This window comes from Symphalangus syndactylus, chromosome 3 (assembly GCF_028878055.3).
Source record: "Symphalangus syndactylus isolate Jambi chromosome 3, NHGRI_mSymSyn1-v2.1_pri, whole genome shotgun sequence".
NCBI lineage: Eukaryota > Metazoa > Chordata > Mammalia > Primates > Hylobatidae > Symphalangus > Symphalangus syndactylus.
In genome coordinates this window covers 60629760-60646962 of record NC_072425.2, presented here as the reverse complement: position 1 = coordinate 60646962, position 17203 = coordinate 60629760, and the positions used below count along the sequence as shown (strand labels likewise).

Below are 17203 nucleotides of genomic sequence, written 5' to 3'. Positions count from 1 at the left end.
CCAGAGAACTGAAAGCTGAGAATTACTAAACTCTTTCTCAACAACCATAAGAATCAAAATTCTAATGCACCTTGAATAAGCAATTTAATGATTTCAGAATGAACCCAGCACAGACAAAACAACTTTCAGTAACCCCTCATTTTTTTCAACATCATCCAAAAGCCAGGTGTTACACATGAGTGGATTCTCCAGCTAACTGAAGGTTACCCCTGTGTGAGCACCAAAATTGTTTTCCATTCTACTGAATGTAATTTTAACTTTTGATAATGCTGAGTTACTGGTGTGAATATCAACCGCAGTTCTGCAATATAGTGATAACTGTTCCAGACTCTCAAGGTATCCTGTATCTGCCTTTTTCTTTTTCTTATTTTTTTCAACCAGACTGTCAAGTTCTTGTCTTGAAAGCATACCTTCTTTCTCCCCTAAATTTTCTATTTTTAATCTGAGGAAGAAGCAGCAAATAATTAAGAGAAGTTAGAAAACCGTATCAAATAGAGTGCGCAAAGAATGTGAAATGCTGTCCTGAAATGAAAATGTGTCAAGATTTAGTGTATCAACTTTTATGGTGCCAACCTCAGCTGCTGAGGGCTGACTTTGCTTACTCCCTGTTCTCGATTGTTTTCGAGAAGAAAATAAGACACACATATGGAGGAAAGAGAGGAGAATCAAGGTTAGGAAAGAATATTTTTGAAACATGTAGCCCTGAATTCAAATCTTGGTTTTGCTACATATTAGTTGTGTGACCGGGAGGATGTTACCTGTCTCTGAGCCTTGGTTTCTTCATCAGGAATAGAGATATTTATTCTGCAGGGCTGATGGGAGAATTAAGAGACATATGGAAATTTCCTGGGCACAATTCACTCACTAAGACATTCAAATATTGCTAACCTAATTATGCAAGGATAAACTCTTAACTGTAAACACTCTGAAAATGGGGTTAATCTGACTTTAAAAGCAACATTGTCACCCTTTACAAACATTCCAAAATCCAACCATCCAAACTTGCTTTTAAACAACCATTCTCTATCTCACCTATTAAACATCCGGGGGTTTGGGAATCAACCTATCCAAAAGTAAAATTTACTTCAGCTCTGAAGATAAAACATACACAATTTCATTTCCTGCAGAATCACATATTAACAGCATTTAGCAAGGATTCTCTAAATAGTTATCTGAATACTGTATTCAAATCTTTGCTATTTCAGTATTTTAAGGCAGAGATCCTTCAAGAGTCTATTTTTGAATTAGCTCCTTACTCAATATTGCTAATAATATTTGAAAAAATGTCCATAAATCATCCATATACATGGTTCTGTCAGTTATCACTCTCCAAGAGTCTGATGTTTAACCTTAAAGTTAGTAGTCTTATTTAAAACACTGCATAACCCTTTATACAAGGATGCCAAGTATCAGAAACAACTACACTGAATATGTAACACATATGAGAAAGAGGCACTCTCTCATAAAACTGTACACAGCCACAAATGTTAGTGTATCGTTTAGAAAATTTATTTTTTAGATTCTCTCTGATTTAAATCTGACAAGAATAACAAACTAAATGTTTCACTATTCACATGCTAGGATAGATATACTTCCTTCTATTGCAAAAACTTAAAACTCAATTCACCAGTGAACAAAAGGCTGTAGGGAAAGAAACCAATATAAGCAAATCATATAAACTCTGAGTCAGGTGCTTTATGCATACGATGTCACGAAATCCTCCAAACAATCTACTGAAGCAGGTATTACATGGTATGTTAAAAATGTAGCCAGTGAGGCTGAGATGATTAAAGCTCCTTACCCATCATCAGATTTCTCCAATTCTAAGGTTCATGCTCTCCTTACTCAAAATAGTAATAAGCAAACCAAAACAATAAATCATAAAAGTAATAAGTAATAGTCTAATGAGCTAGTTCTACATGGAAAGACTACCAAGGTAATACAAGTAGAAAGAGTAAGATAAAGAAAATTGTGGGTGGTTGACCCCATTTGCTTAACAAAAGTCAAAAATTATATATGAACATATAAATACCTTTCTGGACAGAATCACCAAAAAAAAAAAAGTTAACTTTACCTTTTATCCTGAATGGGCCCCCCCACCTTTTTTTTTTTTTTTTGAGACTAAGTCTCACTCTGTCGCCCAGGCTGGAGTACAGTGGTGCCATCTTGGCTCACTGCAACCTCCACCTCCCGGGTTCAAGTGATTCTCCTGCCTCAGCCTCCTGAGTGGCTGGGACTACAGGTGCGCCCCACCACACTGGCTAATTTTTTTATTTTTTAGTAGAGATGGGGTTTCACTATATTGGCCAGGCTGGTCTTGAACTCCTGACCTTGTGATCTGCGCGCCTCAGCCTCCCGAAGTGAGGCATCGCACCCAGTCCCCTTTTTTACACTTTTCAACATCATTTGAATTTCTTAATTTTAAAGTAAAAATATATATAAGGTATTTTTTTAATGTAAAAGTTATATCCTTTAAGAAAACTGGAGAGAGCTGTAAAGAGTAAAAAAAAAAAAAAAAAAAATTACCCCCAAGTTTTAGACATCTGTATAAGCAGCTGCTTAACCAGTAAACCAGGCAGACTGTTGCTATATCTATAGGACATCAAACTAACTCACAGTTGTATACATTTACCTGGAAAAAACAGAGCTCAGGTCTAGCAACAATATTTTGCAAATACACACATATATTTTCATGCCTATAATAAATGGAATCTGTGAAGTATGCTAATCCAACAGTCTCTGCAAACAGCAGATTTAAGTATCAACTTCAGTCTCTAAAAAAAGCTCCTAATCTCAATTTAATGGTATTTGTATAGTTTAACTTCACTTTTCAAATTAATTTTTTTTTGAGTCGGAGTCTCACTCTGTTGCCAGGATAGAGTGCAGTCACACGATCTCAGCTCACTGCAACCTCCACCTCCCGGGTTCAAGCGATTCTCCTGCCTCAGCCTCTCGAGTAGCTGGGACTACAGGTGCACACCACCACACCCAGCTAATTTTTGTATTCTTAGTAGAGACAGGGTTTCACCATGTTGGCCAGGATGGTCTCGAACTCTTGACCTCATAATCCGCCTGCCATCATGATTGTATACACTTATGAAGTACAACATGATGTTTTGATAGATGTAAACAATGTGGAGTGATTAAATCAAGCTAATATATCTATCACCTCTCTTATCTTTTTTGTAGTAGCAGCTGCTGGTACAGGAAAGTAACTGTAATAATGCCATCATACATTTAAGTTGACTAAGAATAAACACATTTTTTCAAAATCACATTGTTAAAATATTCCTAAGACCACTATTTTCTTTCCATCTGGGCAACACGGCAAAATCTTGTCTCTATAAAAACAAACAAAAAAATAAAAAACAAAAAAAAAGTACGAAAAATAGCTGGGCGCAGTGATGCACACCTGTAGTCCCAGCTTCTCCAGAAGCTGAAGTGGGAGAATCGCTTGAGCCCAGGAGGTCAAGGTCACAGTGAGCTGTGATCGCACTACTGCACTTCAGGTTGGGTGATAGAACAAGACTCTGTCTAAAAAAGGAAAAGAAAAAATCCCAACTAGGTACAAAATATTGCAGATAAATATTTAAAACACTATTTGGTCATTCAATAAATACTTGTCTACTCAGTGTGTGCCCAGGACACAGTGCTAGGCAACATGGGATTAGAAAGTAAGCAAAACAGTCCCTGTCCCTGAAGTTCTTACAGTACTCGGGGGCGGGGGGGGGGGTGAAGGAGACAACTGATATAATCACAAAATGGTATCAGAGATTACAATCAATGATCTGATATAGACTGATGAGTCCAATTACCCTCTGATGAACTAACATTTAAATAAACTTTTTTAAAAAAGATACAGAGTAGGGCCGGGCGCGGTGGCTCACGCTTGTAATCCCAGCACTTTGGGAGGCCGAGGCGGGCGGATCACGAGGTCAGGAGATCGAGACCACGGTGAAACCCCGTCTCTACTAAAAATACAAAAAATTAGCCGGGCGTGGTGGCGGGCGCCTGTAGTCCCAGCTACTCAGAGAGGCTGAGGCAGGAGAATGGCGTGAACCCAGAAGGCGGAGGTTGCAGTGAGCGGAGATCGCGCCACTGCACTCCAGCCTGGGTGACAGAGCGAGACTCCGTCTCAAAAAAAAAAAAAAAAAAAAGATACAGAGTATTGCTATGTTGCCCAGGCTGGCGTGGAACTCCTGGGCTCAAGTAATTCTCCCATCTCAGCCTCCCAAGTAGCTGGGACTACAGGCTTGCACCACCATACCTAGCTCTTCAATCAACTTCTAAAGACTGAAAAGCCAGTCAAAGGAAAGTCAAGGCAGTTTGGGGCAGTGGATCGGTGAGGCCTCCCAAGTTTGTACTGGGTTTGAATCTAGAGTCTACTACTTAATATGTGTATGAATTTGATCACATTATTATGAGTCTCAGTATCTTTTTTTTTTTTTTTTTAAAGACAGAGTTAGGCCAGGTGCAGTGGCTCACGCCTGTAATTCTAGCACTTTTGGGAGGCAAAGAAGGGCGAATCATGAGGTCAGGAGTTCGAGACCAGTCTGGCCAACATAATGAAACACCGTCTCTACTAAAACTACAAAAAATTAGCCGGGTGTGGTGGTGTGCATCTGTAATCCCATCTACTCAGGAGGCCGAGGCAAAAGAATCGCGTGAACCCAGGAGGCGGAGGTTGCAGTGAGCTGAGATTGCACCACTGCACTCCAGCCGGGGCAACAGTGCAAGACACTGTTTCAAAAAAAAAAAAAAAAAGACAGTTTCCCTCTGTCGCCAAGGCTGGACTGCAGTGGCAAGATCTCGGCTAGCTGCAACCTCTGCCTCACAGATTCAAGCGATTCTCCCACCTCAGCTTCCCGAGTAGCTGGGACCACAGGCGTGCACCACCACACCCGGCTATTTTTTGTACCTTTTTTTTTTTTGAGACGAAGTCTCACTCTTATCCCACAGGCTGGAGTGCGATGGCATGATCTCGGCTCACTGCAACCTCCACCTCAGCCTTCCGAGTAGCTGGGATTACAGGCATGCACCACCACGCCTGGCTAATCTCGTATTTTTAGTAGAGACGGGGTTTATCCATGTTGGTCAGGCTGGTCTCAAACTCCTGACCTCATGTGATCCACCCACCTTGGCCTCCCAGAGTGCTGGGATTAGCGGCATGAGCCACCATGCCTGGCCAGCATCTTCATTTTTTAAAAAAAGGATAATAATAGTGCTTTCAGCATAAAGTTGTGTGACATTTTAAAAAAATATGATGCATCATGCCTTATAAATCATGCCTGCAATAAATATTGGCCATTATGTCATTGTCATTAGGAGCATTTGCAAAGGTTCAAAAAGGGGAAGAAAGAGCCAGTGATATTTGAGGGTAGGGGAAGAGACAATACAAACTGGCTGAAACCCAACGAAAACAGGAGAAAAGGTAGGTGGAAGCACATCCTGAAAGCTTTATTAGCTGTGCTAATTCAGTAGTCACTAGCTACATATGGCTATTAAGCACTTGAAATGTGGCTACTTCAAAGTGAGATATGCCTAAGTGTAAATTACAAAATATATTTCAAAGACTTAGTATTTCAAAACGCAAGACATTTTATAGCCTTTATATCAATTGCACCTTAAAATATTTTAGACATATTGGGTTAAATAAACATATTAAAATTACAATAGCCAAAAGGTGGAAGCAACCCAAGCAACCAGCAACAGATCAATGGATTTTTAAAATATGATACATACATAAAATGGAATATTATTCAGTCATACACAGTAAATTCTGGCTGGGTGCGGTGGCTCACACCTGTATAATCCTAGCACTTTGGGAGACCAAGGGGGCAGATCGCTTGAGCTCAGGAGTTTGAGACCAACCTGGGCAACATGGTGAAACCCTGTCTCTACAAAAAAATACAAAGTAGCCAAGCATGGTGATGTGAGCTTGCAGTCCCAGCTACTTGGGGGACTAAGGCAGGAGGATCACTTGAACTTCAGGAGGTGGAGGCTGCAGCGAGCCATGATTGTGCCACTGCACTCCATCCTGGGTGACAAAGTGAGACCTGTCTCAAAAAAAAAAAAAGTAAATTCTGACACATGCTACAACATAAATGAACCTTGTGGACATCATACTAAGAGAAATAAGTTAATCACAAAAGGCCAAACACTGTCTTATTCCACTTATATGAAATACCTAGAGTAGTCAAATTCAGAGACAGAAAGAAGAATGGTGGTTGCTAGCAGTGGGGGAATGGGGAAAGTGGGGAGTTATTGTTTAAACGGTACGGGGTTTCAGTTTTGCAAGATGAGTTCTGGAAAGGGATGGTGGTAACGATTGTACAACAATGTGAATGTACTTAATGTCACTGAAGTGAACCCTTAAAAATGGTTAACATGATAAATTTTGTTATGTGAGTCACCACTATCGAAAAATTAACTTCAGTCCTTCCTTTTGATTAAAGTGGCTAATAGGAAAATTACATACGTGGCTCATACTGTTTTTTGTTTTTAAGAGACCAAGTCTCATTCTGTCACCACAGCTGGAATGCAGCGGTGCAATCATAGCTCACTGTAACCTCCAAACTCCTGGGCTCAACCTTGCTGGACTAGCTGGGACTACAGGTGTATGCCACCACACCTAGCTAAATTTTTATTTTTTTGTAGACAGGCTGGTCTCGAATTCCAGGAGGTGGGGGCTGCAGTGAGCCATGATCACTGAGCCATGGTGCTCAAGCAATCCTGCTACCTTGGCCCCGCAAAGTGTTAGGATTACAAGCATGAACCACTGAGCCCTGCTCACACTGTATTTCTATAAAAAATAAGTCATGGTAAAAATTTCCAATTGTTTTGATGAACGAGATATGAGTAACAGGAAGCCCTAATACCAGGGTAAGCAAACTTTCTGTTACGGGCTAGACAGTAAATATTTTTGGCTCTACCAGCCACATGGTCTATTCTGAAAGGAGCTATAGATAACACATAAGCAAATGGGCACAGTAGATTTCGACTACCAGTTTGCTGGCCCCTGCCCTAAAGCACCCATTATAAGCAATGGCTCTTAAATTTTCATAAACGTTGTGAACCAGTTTAATAACGGTATCTTGAAATCTGCCAGTGAGAATATTTATATCATGGAAATCCAGCAAACACTACAAATCAGTGTTTTTCCTGAAGAACTGGTTGATAAACCAGCATTTACCAGCGAACCACTCACTTAGTAATGAATTAACTTCTCTCCTATACATCTAAAATTATATTCATTATGAACCATCCTTGAAAGAAATGGATAGCTATTCATATCACTTTCTGTGCTCTGTGGTTCAGATGAGAATCTCCAGCTAAGAAAGGTGGTTCTAGAAGAGTAAGAGTCTCTGCCTCTTCCAGGCAGAGAAGCAAGAGTGAACATCATGAAGCAGTCAAGAGTTGTGCCTGGAGAGTGGTGACCTGGCGGGAACAGCTTAAGAGGAAGCTTCCACAAGAGGGCTGGGAGCTACGAGATTATGTACATACTACACTCAGTAAAGGTTCAACAATAAGTAGTTATTACTGAATATGTATTATTGTACACAATGGACTAGATTCATCTGTGAACAATTTATTGAGCCCTAGGCTCTGGTAACACAATGGTGAACAATCACAGCCCCTCTCTAAAGAGAAGGAATCACATAAATATACAATTTTAAGTTGTGATGAATTCTTATTAAAAACAGGCTACTGTGAGAAATCCAACAGGGGATCCCAATCTAGTCTGGACAATCAGAAATAGATACTACCTGGAGAAACTGACCTTTGCATTAAGATTTAAAGATGGAACAGGAATGAGCAGAGTGTTCTTGCATTCTAGGTAGCAAGAACAAACTACAGAAGTCCTCGGGCAGGAAAAAAAGTATTAACAGATCAGGGAACTAGAAGGTCAATGTAGTCAGCCAAGCAAGCAAAGAAAGAAGGCATCTGCAAAAAATGGAGAGGGCATGGAACCGTATTACAAAGGGCCTCACTACTCCGTTATACATTCTAAGACCAATAGGGAGCCATTAGCTTTACACAGAGGGTGGCATGCTCTGATTAACATTTTTCAGAGATCAGTCTTGGAATGGCTGGTGAGAGAGTTATAGAAAAGTCAGGCAACTGACCAGTAGGCTACTGCAGTTTCTAGGCAAGAGGTAATGGCAACTTAGTGGAGCCACTACCCGATATTTTAAGTATGTAATCTATTAAACACACAGAAATTTTTGCTCTCAGGACACCATTTTACAACTTCAGAACTCCAAAGAGTTTTGTTTATTTAGGTTATAGCTGTTGATATTTATAATATCAGAAATTAAAACTGAATAATCTTTAAAAATAAATTCATTTAAAAATAATACATTATATATTAATAAAAATAACATCCTTACGAAAAATAACTATTTTCTCAGTGATAAGAGTGGCATTATTTTAAATTTTTGGAAATCACTTTAGTCTTATAATAGAAGACCGCTGGATTTTCAGATCTGTTGTCATACCCCACACCTTAAAGACTCTAGCCAAGTGCACTGCCCAGTTTTGAGAAAATTAGACTGAAAAATAAAAATAACATCTCAGAATTACTATGAAAATAGTTTCATCTCATGGTCCCCTTAACAGGGTATGGGGACCCCCCAAACCACACTGAGAACTACTGCTCAAATAATAAAAAGCAAATTTATCTAGCAGGCTTTCCAGTTTTCCTCAGAATGCCCCCAGCAAAAATAATAATGAAAATAAAAAGCAAAATAATCACAGTAAGATATCATTTCACAGCCAGTAAGATGGCTATAATCACAAAGACAGTAATAAATGTTACTGAGAATGTGGTTATCGGAATCCTCATGCGTTGCTAGTGGAAATGTAAAATGGTACAGACACCTTGGAAAATAATTTGGCAGCTCTTCATAAAGTTCAACATAGAGCTTTGACCCAGCAATTTCCACTCCAAGATCTACACCCAAGAAAAATGAAAACGTATGTCCCCACAAAAACTTATACATGAGTATTCAGAGGCATTAGTCATAATAGCCAGAAAGTAGAAACAACCCAATGTCCACCACGTGACAGAAAAATAAAATGTGGAATGCTGTTGGCAACACGATGGAATGTTATTCGGCAATAAAAAGGAAGGAAGTACCGGCACATGCTTCAACAGGGATGAACCTTGAAAACATTATGCTAAGTGAAAGCCAATCACAAAAGACCACATGATTCCACTTACAACAAATGTCCAGAACAAGCAAATCTATAGACAAAAAATAGATCAGTAGTTGCCTAAGGCTGGGGGGCCCAGGGAGAAACAAAGGGCAACTGCTAAAGGGTACAGCGTTTCTTTATGAGGGTTCTAAACGTTCTAAAATTGACTACACGACCCAGTGAACGTATTATATCAATTACAGACTTTAAAATGGTGAACTGTATGGTAGGCAAATTATACTTCAATTATGCTGTTTCTTAAAAAAAAAGCTAAGCAATCTCTGTTAATCAGAATCATTAAATAACGAGTTTTTCAGCTGTCCAGTATTAGAATAAAGCAAATAAGAAAACAATCATCTCATAGACATTTTTTTTCTCAGATATCTTACTATACTGATTCAATCCAACCTTCTGGATAAGATGTTGTCCAGCAGAAATATATATAAGCCACAAGTAATTTAAAAATTTTAAGCAGCCATACTGAAAAAAAGTTTTTAATAAAAGGTCAAATTAATTTTGCTATTTTACTTAACTCATGATCTGCAAAATACTATTTCAACACATAATATATCAAAACTATTAAGATATTTAAGTTATTTTGTTCATACCAAATTTTCAAAATCTGGTGTAAATTTTACACTTAACACATCTCACTTCAGTCCAACCACATTTTAAGTACTTAACCACATGTGGGTGATGGTATCAAAGTGGACAGTACAGTTCTAGATCCACACTATACAGTATAATGTTAAATGATGTGTGTGATGATGACCCTAAGGCAATTTCCCTTATCAAAGAAAGGCTCAATTTGACTCAATACATTTAAATTATGTCTAAGTATATTAATATTTTCTCAGAAGTTTGCACTGACAGAAGGCACTTTCTAAAACCAGAGTATATACTGCCTGAACATTTCAAGTAAATGTACTTCAAAATTTTACACATAACCTAACAGTCTATGAAATCCCAAAATAAGCTAATTAGAAGTTATACAGAAACTCCCCTCTATTATCTGCACTAATGTCTCACATATATAACTCTCCAATCCATTCTTCTAGATGTTATCTTGCTCATGGATGTTTGGAAATCCTCAAAGCTCTTTTCAATAGTTGATGATGAATAATTAACAACAACAAAAAAATCATACACGGGGACTTTGTGCCACTACACATTTATGCTTTTGTATCTATTTAATTACATACAGGTTGAGCATCCCCAATCCAAAAATATGAAATCTGAAATGCTCCAAAATCTGAAATTTTTTAACACCATGATACCACACGTGGAAAAATCCCGTATGTAACGCCTTTGCTTTCTTATGGTTCAATGTATACAGTTTGTTTCACTCACAAAATTATTTAAAATATAGTATAAAATTACCTTTAGGCTCTGTGCATAAAATGTACATGAAATATAACTGAATTTCATGTTTATATTTAGGTGCCATCCCCAAGATATCTCATTATGTATATACAAATATTCCAAAATCCCAAAAAAAGAGAAAATCCAAAATCCCAAACACTTCTGATCCCAAGCATTTCCCATAATGGATACTCAGCCTGTATTACAAAAATCTCTATTAATGACAGCACCTTGGAATATACACAGTGCAGTTTATATTCTCACTACCTATTCTAGCTACCTGTAAGTAAAAATTTATGTTACTCAGTTGATTCTGAGTGCTCCATGAATAATAAATTTCACTGTAAATTGGAAAAAAGCTTAAGCTTTATTAGTAACCTTGAACAAGTAACATTATTAAATACCAAATGTATACAGCACTGTAAAAAATTAAGGCAACCTGTTTCTGCCTGTCGGTACTCACAACCAGAAACCAACGGAAAAATAGGAAAATAAATGACCACCTTACAATTTACCCAAGAAGTTTAACGTAATTTCATCTAATCAATTATTACAGCATATTCATATAAACAGCATTTTGGTATAATGTGTTAAGGAATCTACATTACGTAGAAATACTTATTGAAAGAAATTTTAACTTATAGAAAACGGAATTTGCCTGATACAGAGCATAAGCCTTCAGTATTATCCTCTGGAGGTCTTCAGCTTACCCTCTGACCCTCCAAAATTAGGTACAAATTTTAAAGACTAAATATTTCCCAATTTCTAACTGGACATTTTCAGTGTAATTTTAATGTCATTAAGTATTTTTTAATGACAAATTTTCATTTGTAACAAAGTTTCAATCAAACCCTTTAAAATTTTTAAATTATAAAATGGCATATCTTTTGTGCTTCAAGTAGATTTTACAAATAGGTCATTTGAAAACTGCTTTTCTTTTTCTTCCACATTTTCCTGTATCTGTTTCCCTTGCATATACAAGCCCAACTTGTCTTCAGGTTCTCTGGTGTGGTGGTAAGCATCAATTTTTATCACATTTTCTGCTTCAACATAAAACAATGATCAAGAATCTAAAAATTAACTGCCATCAGAAAAGGCTACTTCAGAAAGACTTTAATTTTATCTATTAACAATTCGTACTGGGCCGGGTACCCTGTGGTTCACGCCTGTAATCCCAGCACTTTGGGAGGCCGAGGCAGGCGTATCACGAGATCAGGAATTCAAGACCAGCCCGGCCAACATGGTGAAACCCTTTCTCTACTACAAATACAAAAATTAGCCAGGTGTGGTGTGGCACCTGCCTGTAGTCCCAGCTACTAGGGAAGCTGAGGCGGGAGAATCCTTGAACCCGGGAAGCGGAGGTTGCAGTGAGCCGACACCATGCCATTGCACTCCAGCCTGGGGGGTGACAGAGACTTCATCTCAAAAAAAAAAAAAAAAAAAAAAAACAACTCACTTTGGTTACAGCAGAGTAAAATAAAAGCGTTCACAGAATTTATAATTTTAATTTTAACATCACAAAAAAAGCAAAAACATCCTCACAGCTATAACACCATATATTGACTGAAAGGAATTTTTCTATTTGTAAAATACTATTTCTAATCTTTTGCAGTAAAATGCTGATAGCACCCAGGATGGTGGAGGCATGAAATAGGAATCCTAGAAAAGAGACCCGAGAGCTTTAAAACTTAATATGGCTACACACCCACTAAAATAGCTAAAATTACAGAGACTGACAATATCGAAATGTTAGCAGGGATATGGAGCAGCAGGAACTCCCATATATCTTCGTTGGTGGGATGGTAAAATGATACAAGCATTTCTCAGTATATGTGCTGCTGAAGCCAGCACTACTTTTTTTTTTTTTTTTTTTTTGAGACGGAGTTTCGCTCTTGTTGCCCAGGCTGGACTGCAATGGCGCAATCTTGGCTCACTGTAACCTCCCTCTCCCAGGTTCAAGCCATGATTCTCCTGCCTCAGCCTCAGCCTCCCCAGTAGCTGGGATTACAGGCACCTGCCACCACGCCCAGCTAATTTTTGTATTTTCAGTAGAGACGGGGTTTTACCACGTTGGCCAGGCTGGTCTCAAACCTCAGGCGATCCACCCGCCTCGGCCTCACAAAGTGCTGGGATTACAGGTGTGAGCCATCGCACCCAGCCCAGAAGCATTTTTTAAAACATAGTTTCTCACAAAACTGAAACATACAATTGCCCTATGACCTACTCAAACCAAGTCTAAGTATATAACCATGAAAGATAAAAGAGTAAGACCACAAAAAGACTTGTGTAAGACTGTTCATAGTAACTAACTGGAAACAGCCCAGGTGACCTTCAACAGTGAATAGATTAATTATGGTATATACATACAGTGGAAAACTACACACCAATAAAAAGGATCTACTGATACACGCAACAAAAACGAAACTCAAAAACATTATGCAGAGTGGGAAAAAAAAGCCTTAGCCAGAAAAATACACACAGTACTATAGACTCTATGGGATCCCACTTAATGTTAAGTTCTAAAACAGGCAACTCTGTAACTTATGGCATTAAAAAAAAAAAAATGGGTGGTTGATGGAAAGGCCGAGTGACTGAAATGACTGGGAAAAGGCAAGAAAAAACTTTCTAGTCAATTATAATGTTCTATATCTTGATAAGAGCTTGGGCTACACAGGTGTAAGCATTTGTGAAAACTCACGGAATGGCAACCATATGCATTTCACTGCTGCCAAAATTACGTCAAAAAACGTAAAAAATGAAGTTGAATTTAGGCAAAAAAGTTCACAATGCTGAAGTGACATGTACTGGTGTCATCTACTGATACGTGCAACTTACTGTGAATTGCTCCCCAAAATTAAATGAACTTGATAATCGATTATAATGCCGTAAAATGCTAATTGTAGATGATCGACATATGTGTATCCACTGCCCAATTCTTTCAACTTTCCGCATGCTTGAAAATACAAAAATGGTAAGGAAAATTTTTACAAGCACTGGGAGACAAAAAAAAAAGTGATAATTCCGTTGGTGGTAAAAGTTTCTCTCATTTGATGTTTCACACCTCACTGCCTCACAAAATACACTACCTTTGGAACTCGCTAAACCAATACCCCAATCACCTACTGTCCCTGGGGAAACTGATAGGTACATTTCAGGAACTGTTGTTTCCTGTCACAAACTGTTCACGTTGTTTGCGATCTTCAGAGATTGTCAGTAATCATGGAAAATACGACGTATTCAACAATACACTAAAATTATTTGTTAAATTCCACCAAGAATCTTAATTAACTGCAAGATTTGTATTCCTGAACCAAGTTTAATATTCTGCATTAACTCCAATTTTCTTTTATTTGATTGCAACCGCTAATATCAACATCGCTATCGCCCCTCTAAAATCAAACAAAAACCCACCCAATGATTGGCATCTAAGAGATGATAAACATACTAAAAGGGAAAGAGCAAGTCATCAATGAAAGTCATTCACTTTTCTCCTTAAACCTTAGTACTATTACTATTACTTAAGATAGAGCTAAAAACAGTTTCTACGTCATAATTTTTTTTTAAAGGTTGCAAGGTGGGAAAGACTTCAGGAGTTAAAATGCAGAACTAAATACACACGTGCACCTCACCCCCAAACCTACCTTAACAAGCAGGCACGTAAAACAACGAGGATCCCACCCACCCCCTTTTTTAATTCATGAAACAAAACCGCAGCCTGAGCTAAAGCGAACCCTCGCCCCCGCCCAGCCTCCACCCCGCCCAGAGCCTGGCGGTGGGTCCCTTTCCTTTGTGAGGAGTTGGAGGGGAGGCGACGGAGGGCGGGGAACTGGGGGAGGAGGCTGAGGGTCGGCGGATACCAGAGAAGGCAGGCTCCGAGAAAAGCGGCATCGGCCCGTCCCACAAACAGGCCGCGCCGCCACGCCACAAACCATTGCGGTGTCCCAAGGCGCAAACCCACGAACTTGGGTGTGATCTAATTTGGGACGACGCCCGGGAGAATGGCCGAGGGCACCTGGGAGGACGACCCCTCTCCCAGGCCCTTCCAAAAGGTCTCCTGGGGCGGCGGGCGGAGGTTCTGCCGCCACCCCCATCCCGGCCCGCGCCCCAGGCGGCCTCACCTGCTGGACGGAGCTATTCTCGGGCACGGCGAATTCCTCCTTTTCCTTCGGGGTCTTCACGGTGACTTTCATGATTTTGGGCTCCGCAGAGGCAGCGGCCGCGGGGGCGCCAGCACCTTCGGCTCCGGCGGCGCTATCCTGGGAGCCCGGAGGACCGCCGCTTTCACCACTCTCGGCCATGGCTGTGGCGGCGGCGGCGGCGGCGGTGACTCAGGCAAGCAGGAGGGAGCAGGCGAGCAAGGAGGAGCCAGCAGACACCAGAGCCGGCAGGCCTGGACAGCGAAGAATGCAGAGCACGCCGCCTCAGTAGCAACGGGCGCAGGGCCACCCTAGCGGGTGTGGGGCCCCGGAGCTCGGTGCAGGCTCTGGCGCAGGCCCGGGTCAGGCGCTCGGCAGCCGCCGTGTGTTCAGGCGCCGCTCGCTCACACCGACATCCGCCGCAGCCACCGCTTCCTCCTCCCTGCCCCTTCCCCCACGTCCCTTCGCCGGCGCCGCGCGGAGCACGCCGGGTAACGCGCCTGGCGGCGTCGCCGAGTCATCCCCGGCTGGCGCCGCTTTCAGCTCAGCCTACGTGCGTTTTCCTTTCCCGCTCCATTGCCCAAAGTGCAGGCAAAGCCAGTATGAAGGACTAAAAGCAAATGGGGTGGGGTAGGTCAGTTCATGGTTTTTTTCCACTCTTTTCACCAAAAACTAAATCGCAGTTTCCAGTTAAGCGCTGTAAGGGCGCACCGAGATGACGTCACGGTTAGCGAAATTACTAGAAAGGGACCAGTGGGCCCTGCGGCCGCGGATGCGCCTGCGCGCTCGCTGTCCAGGTAGTCTCCGCACCTTACCTCATGCCCGGCTGGGCCGTGCTCACTCCTCCGCGCTGTCACAATCGCCTTGCCCTCCCTTGCCTCTCTGTCTACTCTGCGTTCTCCGCTGGGAGGAGGGTCTGGTGATAAAATAGCGGCGAGGTATTTTGTTGTTATTTTAATATGCTTAGCGTTTGATATTTGAAGGGGTCGTATTGCCCTATGCGGGGGAGTTGGGGTAAGTTAATGGCGGAAAGATCCTCAGCACAACGAACAGAAAATGGAGTAAACGCCCGTGACTGCCCTGCGCAATCCTGCGGAGTCATTGCTTCATGGCCAGAGCTTATTTACTGCCCTCGGGTTAGCCCGGTTTGGTCAGACGATCAGTCAGGCGACCTGTATTGACAGTGGCCTCTGCTGCTACGATGACAGCTGTGCGCGAGCGCCCCCAGATTATCTGTGTGTAGGGCGGAACAGGGTGCCCGAGGAGTGTCCACCCAAATGGGACAATTTAATATAGTTGAGGTGTTCACTTTATATTCTATCAAATTAAGTTACTGGTCAGTTTCAGGCTTTAAGTGGCATTAAGGATAGTTCCAAAATTATTTTCAGTGTAATACAGAGAGAGATTATCTCTGAGAATCCTAATTTGAAATGACGTCATTTGCTTTTAAAGATGACTTGCAAGGAATGTACAAACCAGCCCATTATTAATCAGTGCACAATTTAAATCCTGACAGCCCACTGTGACCCAAATCCGCGAAGATACATTCTGCGTTTCTGCTCCTAAGCCGTCCAACCCTGTTCTGAGAATAAATACTGTTACATAAACACGACTTTTTAGCAGAGCTCTATGGAATCTGGGTCTGACAGAATTCTGAGGGTATCGATTTCAGTACAGACATCATTTGATATCACCTAAATTTCTGACAGCGTGGCTCAATAACAAGGCCTTCTGCTTAATGAAGGATGACTACTTGGTTATGTCCAGGTGTGAGGTAATCACTGCTTCTAAAGCTAGAAAGTGCCACAACTGGACAACCAGTCATTTGGAATTTCTTCCATATGTCTAAATAAAATTTCTCCTCAACTTCATTATCTCCTCATTACCTGTTTTTCCCTGTCATGCTGTGTCTTACCTGCATGCTTTGCCTAGGCTGCCTTCCTCTACCTAGAATGACTTTCCCCTTGCCTTCACCTGTCTAACCTCTACTCATCCTGTGTCACATGCCCCAGGAAGACTTCACTCCCTACCATTTAGAGATAGGGTTTTTCCCTTGATTCTCCAACAAATACCGTGTGTGTGTCTGTGTCTGTCTGTCTGTCTGTCTCCCTGCATTTATGGACTTTGCAATTTTCTGTGTCTACATTATTGTCTAAAAATGTTTGATGTGTGTGAAACTATAAGGTAATAAGATTTACCTATAAGAAGATACCGTATAGTTATCCATTGTTATGGCACTTTTTAGATATAATCCTGACCTGTATGAGAATCGGAGGTAGGGGGACTATGGTGTAAATCAGAGATTAGTGAACTTTCTGGGAGGGCTAGATAGTAAATATTAGGTTGGTGCCAAAAAAAAATTTGCGAAAACCGCAATTATTTATGCATCAACCTAATATTTTAGGCGTTGTGAGCCACAAGATCTCAGTCTAAAACACTAAGCTATGCCGTTGTATCACAGAGTAACCATAGACTGTAATACATGAATAATCATAGCTGTGTTTACT

The 17203-nt window shown here is 40.8% G+C and overlaps 1 protein-coding gene across 2 annotated transcripts in view; it reads right to left on the bottom strand.

The window, feature by feature from the left end:
- The window catches only part of UBQLN1 (ubiquilin 1), a 48864-nt gene extending 32968 nt beyond the window's left edge, over positions 1-15896 (bottom strand). The window contains exon 1 of one of the 2 annotated variants that reach the window (XM_055272123.2): positions 14679-15896. In XM_055272123.2, the coding sequence (XP_055128098.1) occupies positions 14679-14858 (180 nt within the window). In that variant the 5' untranslated portion in view covers positions 14859-15896. The remainder of the gene's footprint in view (positions 1-14678) is intronic. The other variant, XM_055272124.2, reaches the window with a different exon arrangement.
- Positions 15897-17203: the final 1307 nt, after the last annotated feature.